The sequence below is a fragment of the Aquila chrysaetos genome, chromosome 9 (genome assembly GCF_900496995.4).
Source record: "Aquila chrysaetos chrysaetos chromosome 9, bAquChr1.4, whole genome shotgun sequence".
NCBI classification, from domain to species: domain Eukaryota; kingdom Metazoa; phylum Chordata; class Aves; order Accipitriformes; family Accipitridae; genus Aquila; species Aquila chrysaetos.
Window position 1 is genome coordinate 23602303 of NC_044012.1, and position 18242 is coordinate 23620544.

An 18242-nucleotide genomic window follows, 5' to 3' on the forward strand; every position below is an offset into this window, starting at 1 on the left:
TGCGAATAGCAGTAATCACTCGAAGTGATGCTTCTTGATATACATTGACTATACTCCATGCATCCTCAGAGCTTTAATTGCTACAGTCGCCATAACATAGCTGCAAATGTGAACATCCATCCATCCATCTAGGTTTTTTCCTAACCACAACAAAAACCAGAAAACAAGTGTTTAGCACCTGACCCTGCTTACAGCTTAATGAACTACCAGTTTAAAAAAAAAAAAAAAAAAAAAAGAGGCACCTCCTGTCATCTCCTGCTGCCAGTTTTTGGGTGAGAATATCTGCTTTCCATTATGTGTGTTTTACAAAGCAATTAACTGGGACAGAAGCTTGCACAGACTCACTTAGAGATGCAAAGGCAGTGCAGCAGCCCCCAGGCTTAGAAAGCAACAAATGAAAAGGATGAGGAGGGCTCTTTGGGTTGGTTTTTTCAAAGAGGGTGAAACTCGTGGGTTTAAGAGCAGCCTTGTGATCTCCGAGGGCCTGGTGGGAAAGCCTTCTTGTGGCGGGCAGGCTTTGGCTGCTTCCTCCTCATTTTGCCCCAAAATTCTTCTGGACGGAGGGGGCTGCCCCCAGAAACGCGCCCTCTCCCCGGGCGGCAGCGGGGCGGCTGTCAGGAGCTTCCAGCCAGGGAGACACTCAGGCCAGCGGGGTGGGCGCCTGAGGGGCCCCGGCGGGCAGCCCGGGGCCTGGGGGTGGCCGGTGGCCTTGGGGAGGGGGGCGGGGGCAGGCTCTGGGGGAGGCCGGGGGCAGGCCCTCGGGGGAGGCCGGGGTAGGCGCCGGGGGGAGGCCCGGGGGAGGCAGCCGGCCCCCGCCGCGGCCCCAAGCCGCCTATGCGGCGGGCGTTGCCATGGTGCGTGGGCCCGGCGGAGGCGGTGAGGCCGGGGGCGGCGGCGGCGGCGGCGGGAGAGGGAGGGCAGGGGAGCAGCAGCTGCAGCCTAGCTGTCCTTGAGAACTGGGGGGCTGAAGGGGCGGCGGGGGCGGGAGACTGTCGGGGTGGTGCGGAGGCCGGGGAGCGGTGCTGCGCCCCGCGACACCCCCCGTCCCGCCGCCCGCTGCCCCCCCCGCCGTGCAAGGTCTGCGCCTCCCTTCTCGCTGTCTGCTCCTCACGAGGTCAGCCCGACCGCAGGGAAGGGGAAACAAGCAGCCCCCGACCTCCCTGAGGTGTAAATAAATAATATAAGCAGTCCTCTGCCCTTGGAGGCTGCTGACTCTGCTGCGAAATGTCCCCCTCCCTTCAAGGCCGCTGAGCAGCCGGCCAGGCTCAGTGCGGCCCGCTGGCTCTGGCGTGGGCCATCGGCAGGTGCCCAGCGCATTTCCAGAGCTGCTTCCCAGCCAGCAGCAGCCCAGGCAGGACGGAGGACGTGGCATTTACATGAGTACATGAACTGGGGGGACACACCGCAATCGGAGACTGAACGTGGGGATGTGCTGTGCGCTGCCAAGCCAGGCTCCCCCTGTTCTGCCATCTGCCCCGCGCTCAGGGTGTCCAGGAACATGCAGCCACTTATTTACTAAGCCCAGCCCAAACTCAAATTCAGTGCTCACCCTTTACTGTCATGCTTCTGGCTGCCTCAGCCATGCTCATATACTAAATCACTGTGGCCAGCATGCGAGTGTTTCTGTGTTGCTCTGTATCTGGGTTCCAGCCCTGAATTCACCCTGGTGCGTGCATTTCTGTAGTGCCCCAGAGGAGGCAGAATGGAGGTCCTGGAGGAGAAGGAGGAAGAGGAGCAAACAGAAGGAGAAGAGCTGAAGGCTTTGGAGATAAGTGATAACCTCCAGGATGTGGAGGTGAAGGTGTCTGTGGAGCAAGTCTGCGTCCCAAGTGATGTACCGTAAGTCACATGTGTCTGTCAGTTACTGGGATGAGCAGAGATGGTCCTTTTGGTGTTCATGGGGAGATTGCACGCGTGTGGATGGCACGTGTGGTCCCCTTCCACTGCAAAGGGACCTGGTGTGTTTGTCCAAGAGTGGGCACGTGTGAGTAAGATAACATAACTCACTTCATTGTACATTCATTCCATGCTGTCTCATGACACTATATAAAGATCCCTGAGCCTCTGTGTATATGTCAGCTTGCCATCACTCCAGAGAAGCTTGGCTATGTCAAAATCATGTTCTTGAATATGATCCCCATTTTTGCCCTGGGAAACAGGGAGCCCCTGCCATACAGGGAGCCCCTGCCATGTTTTGATAGCTGGTCATCTTGCCCAAATTGCTCCTGGCTTATTACCTTGTGTCTGTCTGCCTCCTCCTACCCTGGAAGTGATTTTGACTGGAGCTCCATTGACACATCCCAGTTACCGTCCTCGTACAAGACAAATTCCCCAAAGGAAAAGAAGCTGCTGCACATCGCTGACCATTTCCTCCAGCAGTACACTCACCTCTGCCCCGACCGCAAGCCTCTCTTCCTCCACCCAGTCAACGAGTGTGGCGTGGAGGTATGGGGTGGTGTGGGGCTGGGCCACAGTGCAGGGGGCACTCAGCTTCCATAGTGTCGAATGCTGGGGAAGGACAGCAGCCCTTCCTGCCCTCCCTCCTGACCAAAGGGAATGGGAGCCCATTTGCTGTGCCCACAGCACCCTGAGCAGGCACACAGCACCCTGGGAACACCCCAGCTGTCCAAATCCACAAGCGTGTTGTACCTCGCACATAGTGGTGGTGCCATGTAGGCTGCAGGCAGCTCGCAGCCCTGCAGCATGATGCTTAGGAAACAGGAAAGACCACAGAAACATAAAGGAAAGTAAAAGAAACACATGAAATAGCTAAAGCTCAGGCGCAGTCACAGATATGGAGTCTGGATCCAGAGTTAGGTCTTATTCTGAACTTCACAGAAGTTACAGGGAAGGAAGTAAATGTGGAAGTTTGTGATCTGGTTTTGTTTAGGACTGGGCCCAAGCTGCACAACTGTTGTCTAGTTCTGGACCTGACGCTCCCCAGGCATCTGAAATGGCTACTTTGGACCAGCTTTCCCCAACATTTATTATATGATTAACATGCAAGGCAAAAAATCCTGGAGGATGTAAAAGCTGGAAAGGGCAGTAGCTATTTGTCTTGCTTGAAAACTAAGAGAACAACTGGCTCGCATCTGTAATGTGTCTGAGATGAGCTTCAAGTTTTAGCCACAGACAAGCAGATGGCCTTTCAACCCCATGCAGTTTCTGTCTTGGAACAGATGAGGAGCGTTACTCACGCTGTTGATATGCTCTAGGGAGGTCCTGAATGTGAGCTGCAACATCCAGGGGCAGTCTGAAGGTGGCTTTGGAGAGGACACTCTGCCAGGCATCTCTTGGCTAACCAAAGTCCTCTTGTGGCCCTACAGAAGTTTGTGAGCACAACGGTAAGGCCAACACTGCTGCCTTATACAGAGCTGTACCACTGGGATGGCTGTGCTAGCTTCGTCTCCGATTACCTCACCATGGAGCCCCTCAAGTCTCCTATCACACCGGTAAGAAAGGGGCTGCAGTCCCATCAGAAACATAATGGAGGTGACAGAAGGGCCTCTCAGCAGGACACAATGTGGAAACCCCAGTGGCTGAGATTACAAAGGTCTTTGACTCCTCCATCATCCCCTTAGGCAACCCCCCGATTTTCCCAGGCCCTGTGCGCTCTGGACCGACCTGTAATCCCAGTACATGTACAGTGTTGTACCTGTCAAGCAATTAAGCACCATTTCTACAAGATTGGGCCTGACCCTGAATGTCACCCCAGATGACCAGCTGGTCTGCTGTGGGTTGCAATGGCTGACAAGCTTCCCCTCCAAAGGCCAAGATGCCTTGGAACAAAGGAGCATATAAAGCCCAGGGGATGATGCTTGACCTCAGTGACCCATTCCTAGGGGCTTTAGACATTTCTATCCCAATTTTCGGGATATTTTGGGGTGGCTGAAGGGAGCTTTCTAGACTGACAAGAAGGGTGATGCCAGAGTTTGGGCAAGTTCTTGGCTGGTGTGAATCAGCTAAGGCGAGGGGAGCACACTCTGCTAGCAAAGACTGCTGATGCCCTGCAGAGTGCCCCAAACAATCTCCACCAGCTCCATGCTGCTGGCCAAGTCTGTCCCAGGAGTTCCAGGGTCTCAAGAGGAACTCTGGCACTTTGCGACCACAGAGAATGTCTCTCCATTTAGCAGACAGAGACTGCCTTGATCACCTAAGGTGATGTTTGAGATCTGGGAGCAGATTATGTAGAAACTCTCTATATGCAGTATGTGCGTATTGATCCCTTTGCTTGCTCACTGGTGAGGGCCAGAAGGGAACATGTTCCCTCCTTTGAACTATAATTTAGCTTATGGTTCTTTTGCTTTGAAACACTGCAGACAGACCAGCTAGAGATGGAGGTAAGCCCCACTCCAGAGTTGTAGTTAGCGTTTTCAGCAATTTGATGAGCTTGTCCTGCCCATCTCTCCCTATGGTAAAATTTGTCACCAGATTTGGCATCAGAATTTCCCCAGATCACTTTGGAGGGGACTTTTTGGGTCTGTGGGTTGTATAGGAATTTTATGTAACAGATTCCCTATGGGTGCAGAGCCCAGGGACATGGGCAATGCCCTCTCTCTCTCTTGCTCTCTGCCTGGTGCATGTTTCAGCTTCACAAGACAAACACTGTGAACATGCATCTCTCTCTTTCAAGCCTAGTTCGCTCTATTCCCCAACCACCATCCTGAAATACCAGAAGGGGAACTGCTTTGACTTCAGCGTGCTGCTGTGCTCCATGCTAATCGGGGCTGGGTATGATGCCTACTGTGTGCACGGGTATGCCACCCACGAGATATGCAGCCTGGATGAGACTCTGAAGCTGTGCCCACTGCTCAGGAAGCCACAGGAGGTGAGACGTACAGTGAGCGGGCAGGGAGAAGCCCCACATGCATGCTCAGCCTGTTCATTTCCAGTGAGCTCCAGAGTTGAGCTAGGGGGAACAGCTTCAGGTCCACACTAGGTTTCAGTCTGTACCAAGCAGGGACCTCACCAAAGGGATCTTTTGAGTGATTTTCCACAGTTCCTTAAGAGGCCTCTTTGGCTTCACTGTATTCCTGCTCACCGGGTCCAATACTGCAAACTGCCAAGGGCTGGAAACTGGGAGGTACCTGTAAGCCACACATTTTCTCCCTTCTCTTGATCTCTGCTGGGTTTCACAGCAATACCCTGCTTTTGCGGAGGCAGGTACCAAAAGAGGGGATGAAGAAGAAGTCCAAGAAGTATCGAGTTAAGCCCCCACCAGACCTGCAGAGCAAGTTTGAACTTCAGCAGGAGGCCAAGAAGGCAGCAGAAACCGAAGCTGCTCAAAAGAACAAGGAAAGAGAAGAGGAGAAGGTCACGGTGAGTTAGTGAGGTCCACCTCACTGTAAACTCCAGGAGCAAGAGGTGAGACACAGGTAATGGCTGACCAAAGAAAGGAGGTCACCACCCTCTGCCATGAAGTATGACACAACCCTGATCACGGCCATGATCACTTGGCCTCTGGGAACACAGTGTGTGCTGGCACAGGAATATGTACTGGGTATGTACTGCCTCACTCTTCTGAAGAGTGTTAAGGGCCTGGAGATCTTTAGAAATGGGCAGAGGAGAGAATAAGATTGCCACTGTGTTGGACTAAAGAAGCAATAAAATAGCAATAATTACTGCCCTGTCCTCTGTGCTACAGGAAGTGGAAAAGCCCAAGCGTGACCCTTTGTATGGCTTACGGGTGCACGCATGGGTTTTGGTTCTGTCTGGGAAGAGGGAGGTTCCCGAGACCTTCTTCATCAACCCCTTCACGGGAAACAGCCACAGCACCATGGATGAGCACTTCCTTGGGATTGAGAGTGTCTGGAACCACAGGAACTACTGGGTGAACATGCAGGACTGCTGGAACGGCTGCAAGGTAACAAGCCCTTAAGCATCCTGTGCCTGCGAGGGACAGTTGGGCTAACCTGAGTCCTGGGGAAGTCCAAGATCAGCAGTGATCCCAGTTGCCACTTACCATTCCCTGTGTTAGCTCTGGTCATGTTGCTCAGATTACATAGGCTCTGGAACTGCTCCAGGACATCCTAGACCCTGAGCTAGCAAATTAAACCCCTACAGTGCTAGAATATCAGCTTTTAAGGCTGGCTGAACACTCATTCTCTCAAACAGCTTTTAAGGCAGAGGATGTTTTGAGCCTGTCAGGCATGGCTCAAGGCAGGAAAGATCTTGATTAGGCTCTTCCCACAACTCAGCTACTCCCCAGCTGATACAAAGTCAGGGAGGCAAGGATCTGAGTTAGAGCAACATGACGTTGGGGCCATGCATGCCCCAAGGAAGTATGCAGAAGCATTTCCAGCAACTTCTTCTCATCTGCGGCAGAAGCACCATGAGGAAAGGGGTCTTCAGCCCTCTAGGCGCAGGGGCAGTCTTTGGGGTCCCACCAGCCAGCCAAGGGTCTGACAAGACCACCTCACTAACATCCAGGGTCTGTCTAGAGTCCTTTAACTCTCTGACACCCAGGCAGGTCCAGAGCACCGCAAACGTGCGGGAGCAGCATTCAGTTTAGTGTCAGGCCCTTGAGACTGCCCTGTAGTTCAGTGGGTTTCTTCTGTGTGGCCTAGGATCTCGTCTTTGACTTGGGTGACGCTATCCGCTGGGAAATTATGCTTTCAGGAAGCAACAAGCCTCTTCAGCTGCTCTCAGATGCTGAGGAGGAAAAGGAATTATCTGACAGGGACACAGATGACATGGTGAGTGACCCAAATGATGGCTCTCATGCAGTGGGGATGCTGTATTGAACTGGTGTGTTTGCAGGCCTGCCTGCCTGCCTGCTGCCCTCTCCAGGTCAGATCACTATTGCTTTAGCTAGGTTTTGGTTGGCACTTTAGATTCCTTCTCAATCTTGAATAGTTCTGATGCTTTTTGAAGCAGGACCCCGAGTGGTACTTCTGGTGTCCTAAGTGGCTAGGGATCTCTGTAGGCCTCCAGTGCATTGACCTTTGGGATGAAATAATTTTAAAAAATAAAATCCAAACTGAATTTTTTCTGGACACTCTTTCTCTGCTGGTTGGCACCCTACTCTCCTGGCTGCTAGGTGGAGTTGCCAACCAAATGTAGAAATGTATGTACTCTAATATACCAAAAAATGCTGTGTACTGGAAGCAAAAAATGGTATGCTGTCCTGGTGGTGGGAGAACGCAGCATGATAAAGCAGGCATTGTACCAGCACAGCAGGACAGAGGAACACCAAAACCAGTACGCTCCCTCCTGTTATCTACTCTCCTCAGCCTGTACCCATAAACAGGAAGCAAAGCGCCCTCCATAGTCTACATAAAACAAGCTGGTCATTGGTTTGAATGATGATTGTCACATTCGTCCCCTGTCCAGCATGAGCGTTAGCTGGAAGATCATTTCATTAGGCTTGAGTAGGGGTGTACTAGTGGGAGTGGGGAGATGCAATAAAGCTCTCCTTCCACGTGAACTGCAGTGTGCTGCTTGCCTCTGTCCTCAGGCTGTGTGTGACTGACACAGCTCTCATAACTGCACCACTGTGTTCCCCAGGACCAGCGCAGCCTTGCACGAGCTGAGCTCTGATTGCTGCACCACATTCTCAAGAACCAAAATGCCTCCTGGCACAGTAAGAGAACCTGCCAAAAATGCAAATCTCTGCTTCTGTTTCAGCAGGAAAAGGAGGAAGAAGACATGAATTTTGACATGCCACCATCGTGGGTAGCCCCAATTCAGATATCTCCCAGAGGTATGTATTCTTCCTTTGCCTTTTGCTTGCCCCCCAGCTAACCTTTTAGTAGATTTGGGACATTTGTTTATCTCACTCAAGAATTCTCCCTTCAGGATGGACAAGGTACAGCAGTGAAGGGCAGTAGATGAAGGCAGCAACAGCTATTGGTTTGAATGCCTGCCCTCAGTGCACTGTCTCATCCTGGGTGGGAGCCCCTCAGCGGACAGACAGACAGACACACACACAGTGTTTTCCTGCCAGCTGAATGATTTTGCCTGGGATGGACTTTCTGTTACCACTGTGCACAAGGGACTGCCCCTGCATTATCAAATATCTCCTTTGGGAGAGAAAAGAGTTATTATACTATAAGATTAAAGCACAACAGGCAGGGTCTGAACAGCTTTACTGGGAGCTGAACGCAATCAATAACTGCGTGGTTTCCATTAGACCATGGTTTTCTCCCTCTTGAATCCTTTTTCCGTGGGCTGAATACAAGGGAATCAATTTTTCTGACACCTCTCTTGCCCACTGCAGAGTTTGAGACCCGCTGTTCCCAGGGGAGGAAGGTGATCCTGTACAAGAAAGCAAAACTGGAGAAATGGGCACCGTACCTGAATGGAAATGGGCTGGTGAAACGCCTCACTGTCTACGCAGACTTAGACTGTAAGAGGGATGAGTGAACACACTCGATGCAGTGAGCAAACACAGCCTGGGGTGTGCTGATGGGAAGGGGGAGGTGGTCCCCTTTCTGCCAGAGCGTCTCTCGTGCTTTCTTATCCTCCTTTCACATTTGTGGGGGACTTAGCTACCACATCTTCAAACGCTTCATCTCGCTCGCTGTCTGACAAGCCCCAGAACTTCCCAGCATTGCTAGGGGTTCCTCCAAGAGTTTGAATCTGTTTTACACCCCAGCGGTGAGGCTGTTCAGTGTCGCAGGTCAGCTGCTTGGATTTTCAGTCTCCAGAGAAATGGAAGACTGGTTTGAATTGATCCAACAGTATCATTATTCCCATTGGTCTCCACAGGAGCCATAAAAAGGGGCAGCTACAGACTGTGGATATTTCTGTACTGGAAAGCATTATTCTTCAACAGCTGGTCCAGGAAACTGCAGATTCCTAACTGGACATACAGTGTCCTGTCCTCAGCGCTCTTAGATAGTGTAATGCCCCTATCTCATTTCCCTTCCCTCCTGACACTATCATTAAGTATTTGGGATGGAATTTCTCTTGCCTAGCCATAGCCATCTGCCATGCCACCTTCTCCCCCCGAGCTGATTGCTTTAATTCTTGTTGATGGAGAGGAATAAACCTTCTTAAGGTGTAATTCATCTACTCAAATGTAGATTAGGATTCATCTACAAAATGCCCCTGTGCACAGGGCCAATTCCAGTGACTACATGTTGTCTACTGCAGCTGTATCAGGAGCACAGGGTGCTTGCACAGCCACTGAGAGCTCATCAGATGAATCTTGCCACCTCCAACACAGTGATGTAAGGTTGTGAAACGGTTTGTCTCCTGCCAGGTACTGAAGTAGTGGAGGTGAGGGAGTGGTTCAAAAACCGAGAAGACATGTTGGATATGAGAGAAGTGAATAAACAGACACAGCTGACCACAGAATACTTCAGCCCAGGACACCTCCTCGGTCTTAAAGGTATTCTAACTCATCTGGGCAGCCACTGCAGCTGATGGGACTTCATGTGAATCTCTTCTAGCAGTGGCAAAAGTTGGGGGGGCAGCAAACCTCTGGGATGAATTGCCTAGATGAATAATGTGGTCTCCCGTGGAGAGTAGAGAATTGGGTTATTGGCTTCCAGTCCTGGACAGTGCTCCCCCCCAGCATAACGGAAGAAAAATACATACTTATCACATATATAGGGTGATATAATTTACTTTCACCAGTAGACGTGATAGAGGTAGAAACTTTCTCCTTAGGATTATGTTCAGTCTCTCAGTGTTGTGCAGCTGGGGGAGAGAAAGTCCTGCATCAGATCTGTTGGTAAAGCAGCATTTCACCCCAAGAGGCTGCGCCCATTCCTGGTTTGGGAAGAGCAGGATCCAGGCTCCGTTTGCTACTGCCTTATTGTGTAAGGAAGGCAGTGGCCTTGCAAAGCTGTCCTGCCGTCCTCAGGCTGTGGCATATTGATACACAGCAGTGAGGAGATAACATTCCCTTCTTACACTCTTACATAGATTTGATTTATTGGTCACTGAAGAAAATGAGACTTTTCTGGACATGCTTGTGTTCACCGTATTATGGTTGCTAACTCTGAAAATGGATGCGTTCTCTCTTATGTCCTTAGCTCACACCTATACGTCACTGGAACCAGAGACTGAACATACAATGGAGTTTTACAACGAGGCGCGAGTCGATGGCCTCCAGAAACGTGTTGAAAATGATAACGAGATGACGGAGTACTTTGTGGGGCGGGATGACTTCCTACATGTTCGGCACATGGAGTTTGGCAAAAGAGGAAAGAAAATACACTTGGCTAGCACTAGAACTGACATTAACTCCCGGCCTATAGTGGTATGGCCAAGGCAGGAACAGAAAAATATCTGTCACTGTGATATTTATACTATGCAAAACATACTGCCTAGGGCTTTAGGTTCATTTTCAGTGGGCACAGCCAAGGCAAATCTCCAGATGGGACGTCCAAGCCTTGTTCAGCTGCTGTGTCTCACAGTTGCTTGCCTGACAGAGAGCTACAGTGTGACCAGTTGTCACGAACTGCATTGAGCAGCTAGAATGAAACTAGGAAACTAAGACTTGGAAAATGCATGTCAGAGGAAAGAAAAAAAGCTTGATTATGATTTTGGAATGAAATTTTTACAAGACTCAAAACTAGTCAAATGGTTTAATGATGAAGTGTCCCATCACTGATTTGTTACAAGCAGGTAATCTACCTCTTCCTCTAGTCAGGACTGATTTGCAGAACAGAAGAGGGAGGAAATACGACATCTGGCAGTATGGCTCAGATGATTCACCTGCCAAGACAGAGCCATGCAGTGGCCTGCTGTTGGACCAGCACCCAACATGCTCCTTTTTCCTTCCCTATACTGAGGAATATGGGAAACTGTTGTGCTCCAAAATACCTTGCTTCCTGCCGTTCCCTTGGGCAGGGATGCATCCCAAGCTAACTTTTGAGCTTGGAGAGCATACTCGGCTCCACAAATAGGAGACCTCTGTATTGCTTTAAGCAGCTTTGTACTTTTTTTCTCAGGCAGAGGAAAGAACAGTAGGACCATGGGCCAAGAGGTGCCATTGTAGTCCAGGCAGAAAAGCGCAATTTTAACCTTGGTTTTTTACCCAACTCTGCAAATCTTGCCAGTTTTATGTTGTCTAACCTGCTTCCATCTCTTTTTTTTTTTTTCCACCCCCATTAGCAAATCAAGGAGTGTTTTCACAGAAACCTAGAAAAGCCTGCTGATGAAGATGTAGCAGAACGTATCTTTCTGATCACAGAGGAGACAATCCATCTGACATACCATCTCAAGGATAAATACATTACTGCCTCAAAGAAGGATTTCTTCAAAGCAGCAGACAGGGATAGGAAAGGAAATGAAATCGTCATGACCCCAGAAATGTGCATCACATACCAGGTATGGAGAAAAACTACTTATATCTTGAAGTTTTTCTAGATCACAAGACACAAAGGGAAGGTGAAATGTCAGTGGAAGAACTACAAGCATGACGTATTCCATGCTGCCCCTCTGCTCCATCTGCATCCCTCCCTCACAGACAGCCTCCAAGGCTGACAATGTGAATGCCCCTGGAGATGCACTGCCATGCTGGAAGTGACTGGGCATGCAGGACATAGTGTAGCGTGAAAGGCTTGCTCTAGCTGTGCCTGAGGTCATCTTCCCAGACTTGGTCATCAGGCAATGTAGACACAGCCACTGGGATCTTGCAAGATGCTCGTTCAGCAGCTGTTGCGCTCAGTCCTGTGGATTCATGGCAGGGAAGCTGAAGTTTGCTCTGCTATTCTCTCTTGAAGAAGAGGCTACAGCAGAAAAGCAGGAGCAGACATCCTGGGTTCTAGCTCCAATTCTGCCATGGACTTCTTGGGTCACATCATTGCTTAAATCTCCCAGAGCTTGCCCTGCAGACACAGAGCAAGATGGTGAGGCTTATTGCATTGCTGATAGATAGATAGCCTTAAATAAAAGATGTTCCAGAAAAAGTGGAGTGCTGTCATTAAGCCAAATTCTCTCATTCGGGGCGCAGGGTCACTCCACTAACATCATTGATGTGAGTCTGTAACCAGGGGCAAAAGTCTGCCAGTAAATTCTGCAGTGATGCTGCACAATTACACTTAGGAAAATCAAAAAGAGATTGCAAATACAGGATTATTTAATGTTATGCACGTTTTTTTAAAGTTTCTATTTCCCATTGGGGACAATACACAGAACACAATTGCTGGAGTGCCATCCTTTCATCTCTAACCCTGCAAAACCAGTTCCAACCGTATAACAGCAGCATCAGCAAAGTGCGAGATGTGCCATCCGGCTCACATTACTGATGGATTCAAAATCAAAATGAAGTCTAATAAACTGTTGACCATGGGTTAGATGTTTCAGTGATGGAAATCAGTGTCACTATTGACTATAGCAGAATTGTGCCAATTTCTGTTAGCAGAGTACCTGGTCCATGCACCCAGAACAAGCTACCATCTTTCACTAGCTTATCTGCTTCCAGGCGGGGTCCTCTGAAAAAGACAAGAAGCTGCTCCATCTGTACAAAGCGTTGCAGCAGCTAACAGAGGAAGAGAAGCAGCTGAAGCAACAAGTCCGGCAATCTGAAGCAGAGGTAACAGGGAGGTGTCCACACTGTGTCAAAGTTGGTCAGGCATGGAACCGTTTTCAGCTGACTGGTTGCCAAAGCATCCTCAGCATAAACTGTGATAAAAATAAAACTCTAGTGTCACAAAGCTGGTCTCCATGCTGAATTATCAAGCTTGCAACTCAGCCGTTGTTCTTACTCTTCATTCTCTGGGAGGAAGACAGTTTTGGAGAGCAAATGACAGCATATGAATTGGGGCATCTGGAAACATGTCTGCCTTTTGCCTGGGAATGAGACCAAAAAGAAAGGATATTGTATGTAATGTTGTATCTAGTTGCTAGGCATTTCCAGGAAGTCCCATCTGAAATACTGAAGTGACTTTTTGTGGGAGCAATTGTAGGGAAATACTTCATAAAATACATTGCTTGTACTGCTAATCACACTGTGACTGGTGTAACAAATCCATGTTCTTAGAAGTCTTTGTAATTACCTCATGATAAATACAACCATTCAGCAGATGGAGACAAAGCTATTGGATTTTTTTTAAATGTTTTTGTGAGGAAGAGGAACCCCTGAAGGAGCTGGAGAGGGAATACTCAACTATATTAGCCCAGAATACTAGTAGTAATTAAGAACAAGATTGCAAAAGTCCATTTTTTTTCCAGAAATTTGAAGCTAGTTCCCTGTGACTTCATGAACTACCTTGCCAAATTTCTCAGTCTTGATGTATCAACAGACAAAATATTCACATTGCTTGTGCTGTATATCCAGTTAAGACAAACAATAAGCCAAAGCTATCGGTGCAATTTCAAAAGTAGTGGCAAGACTGTGACTCCGGAAGAGCTTTCTTAACAGATAATATCAATAATTGTGTTCAAGAATTTGATACAGAGCAGTAATCTAAAAATAAGACTGCTATCAGCTTGATGGGTCAGCAGGATATCAACATATTTGTATAGATCTTCTATATTTAACCTTATGCTACAGTTCTTGTATGCAGTATCTGCTCTGTTAGCAGGTCAAGCATGTAAAAGTACTGTCATTTTGTGGGAAAGCTGAGGGGTCTTTCTTCTGATTTTTTTGGAAGGTGTTAAATATTTTGAAGATCCGTGAGAATGAAGAAACCGCTGTTAAATTAACAGTTTCAATTTATAATACAGAGAGGAATGAAAAGAGAAGACAACAGTATGAAGCCATGGTAGGTAGACTTCGTTAATCCCAGTATTTATTACATGTACACAAAGAAATCCAGAGTAAGCTTTTTCTCTCTGAGGAATTATCTCTGAAGAGCTTTAGTATCATTAAAATATACTGGGCCAAATCCCTAGCAGGTGTAAGTCAGCACAGCTTCAGTTGACTTCCCATGAAAATATAACATGATCATGCTATGACCTTCTGACTTTCTGGAAAAACTCACATCACAAAGAAAGATTATTGTTTTATTTTGTTTAGTTAATAAAGAAAATAATTAGCAAGGATTAGTTGATAATAGGGATTATGGGGGGAGTGTGATAATGGATTCCAAGCTGCATCTTTCTAGCCAGGACTTATTTTGTTAGGCAAATATGCACTTCTGTGTGTGATATGAATCAGTTGTTTTCTTGGTTTTCATTATTACTTGCAAAGCCAATTTTGTTCCAGGATCTCTGTTGAGGAATTAATACCTTATGAATGTTCTGGACAAATACAAAAAGATTCGAGAATAATTACTTGCAATTTTTCAAGATCTCTAAGATGCTTCTTGTAAATGATTTTTAGGCTGAGCTTTCCTGGATGGAGAGGTTATAAAAGGTGATATTAGGTTTTACATGCCAAAGTTCTGGCATGAAACACAAGCAGGAGCAAAGATGGAAGAACCAGCTATTTGCCAGCCTACAAGCTGGTATCACTCAAAATACCCTGTCTTAATCTCTTTCTGTCCAAATACAAATGCGTTTTATAGAGCCCTTCTTGCACCTCAGTGGATAACATGTTTTGTGTAAGAGACATCTCTACAATCAAGGAAATCAGGAGAAGTGTTAAAAAGGACGATCAAAAATAAACTACAGAATAATAACCGCATTAGGAAAGGTTTGGTATGCAAAGCTAATGCAAAGCAGTAGTTTTGATTAAACTATAGGAAAAAGAAACATTATTTCCTCTCGGGGGTAGGGAGTGGAGGAGTTTTGGCGTTTGCTTTTGTTTTGCTTTATCACAGGGTGTTTGGGGAAGCAGGTAAATGGGATCATGACTCTCTCTGTCCTTTCCCCTCCAGAAGAACACAATGGAGGATGAGCTTCTGGGACAAGAGGAACAGGATCTGGATTACTTGGCACCTTTCCTTATTCAAATTGGCCACAGAAAGAAAATGACCAAGGGGCAGGCCCTGCGTGTCAGAGATGACTGCCTGACTGATTTGAAGCATCGTCTCATTGATAAAGCTAACATCATCCAGGCTCGCTTTGAAAAGGTATTCCCAGCCTTGCTCCAGGATGTGCATGTTACTGGAGTCTGTTCTGCACTGGCAGGAGGGTAACACACATCTCGTGACAGCAGGCAAGAAACAAACCTCCTTTGATTATTTTAAGAGAGCCATAAACATGCCTGTATATTTTTTTTTTTGTCATTAGCATGTGAAGATCAAAGAACAAAATAGCTCCGGGGTGAAGTTTAGTCCCTATCTCAATCAGAGCTGATTTGATTCTCCAGTGCTTCTTGAGTACAGTGAGGCAACATGTTCAGGATTTGCTGCCTCTCTCTCTTCCACATATTTTGAGGTCTCACAGCACAAGAAAACAAGGGGAATCATCTCAAACTTACTGCCTCCCATGAAAATAAACCAGCTCTGATTTGTGGTTTCCTTCATCTTGGCTCCCTGAACTTTGAGTTGCACTTTTGCGTGCCTTTGTTCCTCACTCTCCTCTCAATTACCCTGACTTCTAGTTGCTCGCTCCCCTCACAGGCAGTGGAAGAGCTGCAGAAGAAGGACCAGTGGTTTCAGGAAAATCACAATCAGCTCAGTGCAGAGGAGGAGGATGACTTCCTCACCTGTTGCTCTGAAATTGCGTTTCGTATCCACATTCTAGCGCTGAGACTCAACAGGTATTGGGAATGACTGCCTGAGTAGCGTCCAGGGGTGGTCTATAAGTAAGCCCCCCAGGAACTTAGCACAGAAGCTATTTTGTAAAATACTCTACTTGATATCCTGCTGCAGTTTTCCTCTGATAACCCCCTTCTTGTTCTAGGGAAAAGCAGACAGCGCCGCAGAAATACCTTGCTCTTGAAGAGAAACTGCGCAAGGATCCTCGCCTAGCTGAGTACCTTGGACATGCCTGATTTCTTTATTCCTTCGCACCAGACACTGGAAATCAGTGCTGAAGCCTGTTAGAAGCAGCCTGAAAAAAACATGGAAAGGTTTTCCTACTTGCCTGCAGTAAATCTTGCATTATCATCAGATTCACGGAGATTTTAATGAACTTGTAGCATTCCACTCTCTCTTTCTTTTCCCTCTTTCGTTTTAAAGCCCATCTACAATTACATCAATTGTCCTCTTACGCAATTTCGTCACGTTTAAGACTGAAGTCTGAACGAGACCTTAGCTTTAAGGTCTGCTTCTGAAGTTGCTACAAATTATGCATGCTGTATTGCAGGGTTTTTCTTCCCCAAACCTGCTCCCTAGCTGACATCAGGAGCAGGATTATTTGGGAATACTGGTTCTTTTCCAACATAATAATATTTTAACAAATTTGTAATTTAGTTTTATAAGTATCACAAGCAAAGCTTTTGAACTTGTGAGTTCACAACAAATACGAGAATTCTTTGACCTCATTTAGAGCTCTCTGTTAACTACAAAACCCAGCAAAGACTAATACTCGACAAACTTTGGATTTTAACATCTTTATTTTTCTCTTTGAATGTCTCCACTCACTATTCACAAATATTGGCAGACAGGGTAAAAAGTCAAGAGGAATCCAAAAAGCATTCCAAATCCAAGAAATCTTAGGTAATCAAGTGTTTTGGTTAATAAGCATTCCCTGAGATCCACAAATGGAAGTCAGCATGTGTGTGCCATGTATTGGTATTTATGCAAGTCCCTGAACCTGCTAGGAAACAAGTTCTGATGTCACCTATAGTACATTAGGCACCGTGGATACTACGGTGGTTCTACCTACAGTGCCCAACAGCTACAGTCTTCATGGAACAACTCTAATGATCACTCTCAATGAAGACTATACTGATTGCAGCTGGGGAAAGGCAGAAATGTAGTTTGCTGTGATAGAGCAGAATAAGGGACATTACACCTGAAATACAGCATGAACCAGAGCAAATTAAACTTGTTTTATGGTAGCTGTCCACTTTAAATGCAATAGATACACTAAAGGGCTTTTGCAGAGAAATGCTCCCCCCAACTGTCTATTTTATTGCAACAAAGCTATTTTCTCTTGCATTGTTTCTGTTACATACCATTAGCTTATTATGCCTAATCTGAATATCCTAGGTTATTAAAATATACCAAATTACCCTTATAGAGAGCCCATTAATTTAGGTGCCGCTTGAAGGATGCACTCCATTTTGGGCTCAGAAATAGAACAGAGAATTCAGCATCTTCCTGTGGGAGACAGTTGCAGTGTTTGACACCTACCACTGCAAATCCCTGGGTCTGCCCGGGCCTCCCAGCTCTCAGTTTTGGAGCTCTGAGATGTTTCACAACAGCACATCGTGTTCCAAGCTGTTGGACCACAGCAGCAGCTGCGTATTTCACACTGTTTCTGACAGCTCTGTATCCCTCTATCAATGCTTGGCTAATGTGGTGACCTAGCACAGATAGAAACAAGCCAGGAAAGGGGAAACCTCAGAAACAGCTCACTCTTTGAGATAAAGAAGTATTCAGATAAGAACACGCTACTGAAAAGGAACATCAGGAATTTCAAGAACTAGCCAAAACAATTTCCAAATCCCAAGGACTGTGAAATGCTGAAGGCCTAGGGAGCTGGGGAGAAAGGAAACCCTAAGATCTCTGAACAGAAAGAAAAAAAGGAGCAAGCCAGCCTGTGGATATGAACTCATCAGTGTTAGTTCAATACCAGAAAAGACACCAGAACAAATTAATTTAAAAATCCTTTTACAGGCACTAGGGACATAGCAGCTGCCAAAAAAAATCAGCTAATACATACTATCAAGGACTAGCATCAAACTAATTTGATTTCCTCTTTTGATGGAAGAATTGGCTTCAGAGAGAGGGAGGAAAGTGCAGAAGAGGCATGAGTCCATCTCAGCCAGGGTGTGAGAGCGCCCAGCACGGCTCCCCTGGGAGGAAAAACGACCCGTGGCCCCGGTGGGCCTTACTCGCCGGGGGGGTAGCAGGAATCAGAGGAGGTGGTGCCGGCGTTGCCTGGCAAAAAGATACAGATAAGGGGGGGGGCGGGGGGGGGGGAGGCGCGGGGCGGGAGGCCCGCTCCCGCCAAGGCTGCGTCCGTGACACCCAGCGAGGGCAATCGCCTCCTGGAGACACACTGGCCACAGCCCGGGGCACAACCGCCTCGCCGCCGGCGGGCCCTGAAGTAGCAAGCCTGGAAAGGGCCTCTCGGCCGCCCCCACGGAAGCTCCAGGCTAAACGGCCGCTGCAGCCCCCCACCGGCCGAGAAGCGGCAGCACCCGGTCCCGCTCTCCGACACCGCCCCTCAGGGCGGCCCAGCTCCGCCCCGCTGCGCCGCAAAATGGCGGCGCCGCAGCTGCCGCGCACCGCCCTCCTTATTGGCTGTGCTTGAAAGGCTTCTCCAAGAAGCTGCGTTGCCAATGG

General features: G+C 47.8%; 1 protein-coding gene across 4 annotated transcripts; it reads left to right on the forward strand.

Moving 5' to 3' along the window:
• The first annotated feature begins 800 nt into the window (after positions 1–800).
• On the forward strand, positions 801–16968 carry DRC7 (dynein regulatory complex subunit 7). 4 transcript variants are annotated; one of them, XM_030026703.1, is made up of 18 exons: positions 801–876; positions 1685–1839; positions 2271–2445; positions 3327–3452; positions 4634–4828; positions 5164–5319; positions 5645–5863; positions 6567–6695; positions 7627–7702; positions 8219–8347; positions 9206–9334; positions 9984–10210; positions 11068–11283; positions 12380–12490; positions 13551–13661; positions 14718–14912; positions 15405–15544; positions 15688–16968. In XM_030026703.1, the coding sequence occupies exons 1-18, from the start codon at positions 835–837 to the stop codon at positions 15776–15778; spliced, it is 2622 nt and encodes an 873-aa protein (XP_029882563.1). In that variant the 5' UTR covers positions 801–834; the 3' UTR covers positions 15779–16968. The 4 variants fall into 4 exon arrangements, with proteins under 4 accessions (XP_029882563.1, XP_029882564.1, XP_029882566.1 ...); XM_030026704.1 differs by having other exon boundaries at positions 7630–7702; XM_030026705.2 differs by lacking the exon at positions 801–876 and adding an exon at positions 1088–1380.
• The last annotated feature ends 1274 nt before the right edge of the window (positions 16969–18242 follow it).

Coding starts and splice junctions, on each gene's coding strand:
- DRC7 (XM_030026703.1), top strand. CDS start 835: ATGCGGCGGGCGTTGCCATGGTGCGTGGGCCCGGCGGAGGCG. Junction 877..1,684: donor GCGTGGGCCCGGCGGAGGCG/GTGAGGCCGGGG, acceptor GCATTTCTGTAG/TGCCCCAGAGGAGGCAGAAT. Junction 8,348..9,205: donor TGTCTACGCAGACTTAGACT/GTAAGAGGGATG, acceptor GTCTCCTGCCAG/GTACTGAAGTAGTGGAGGTG.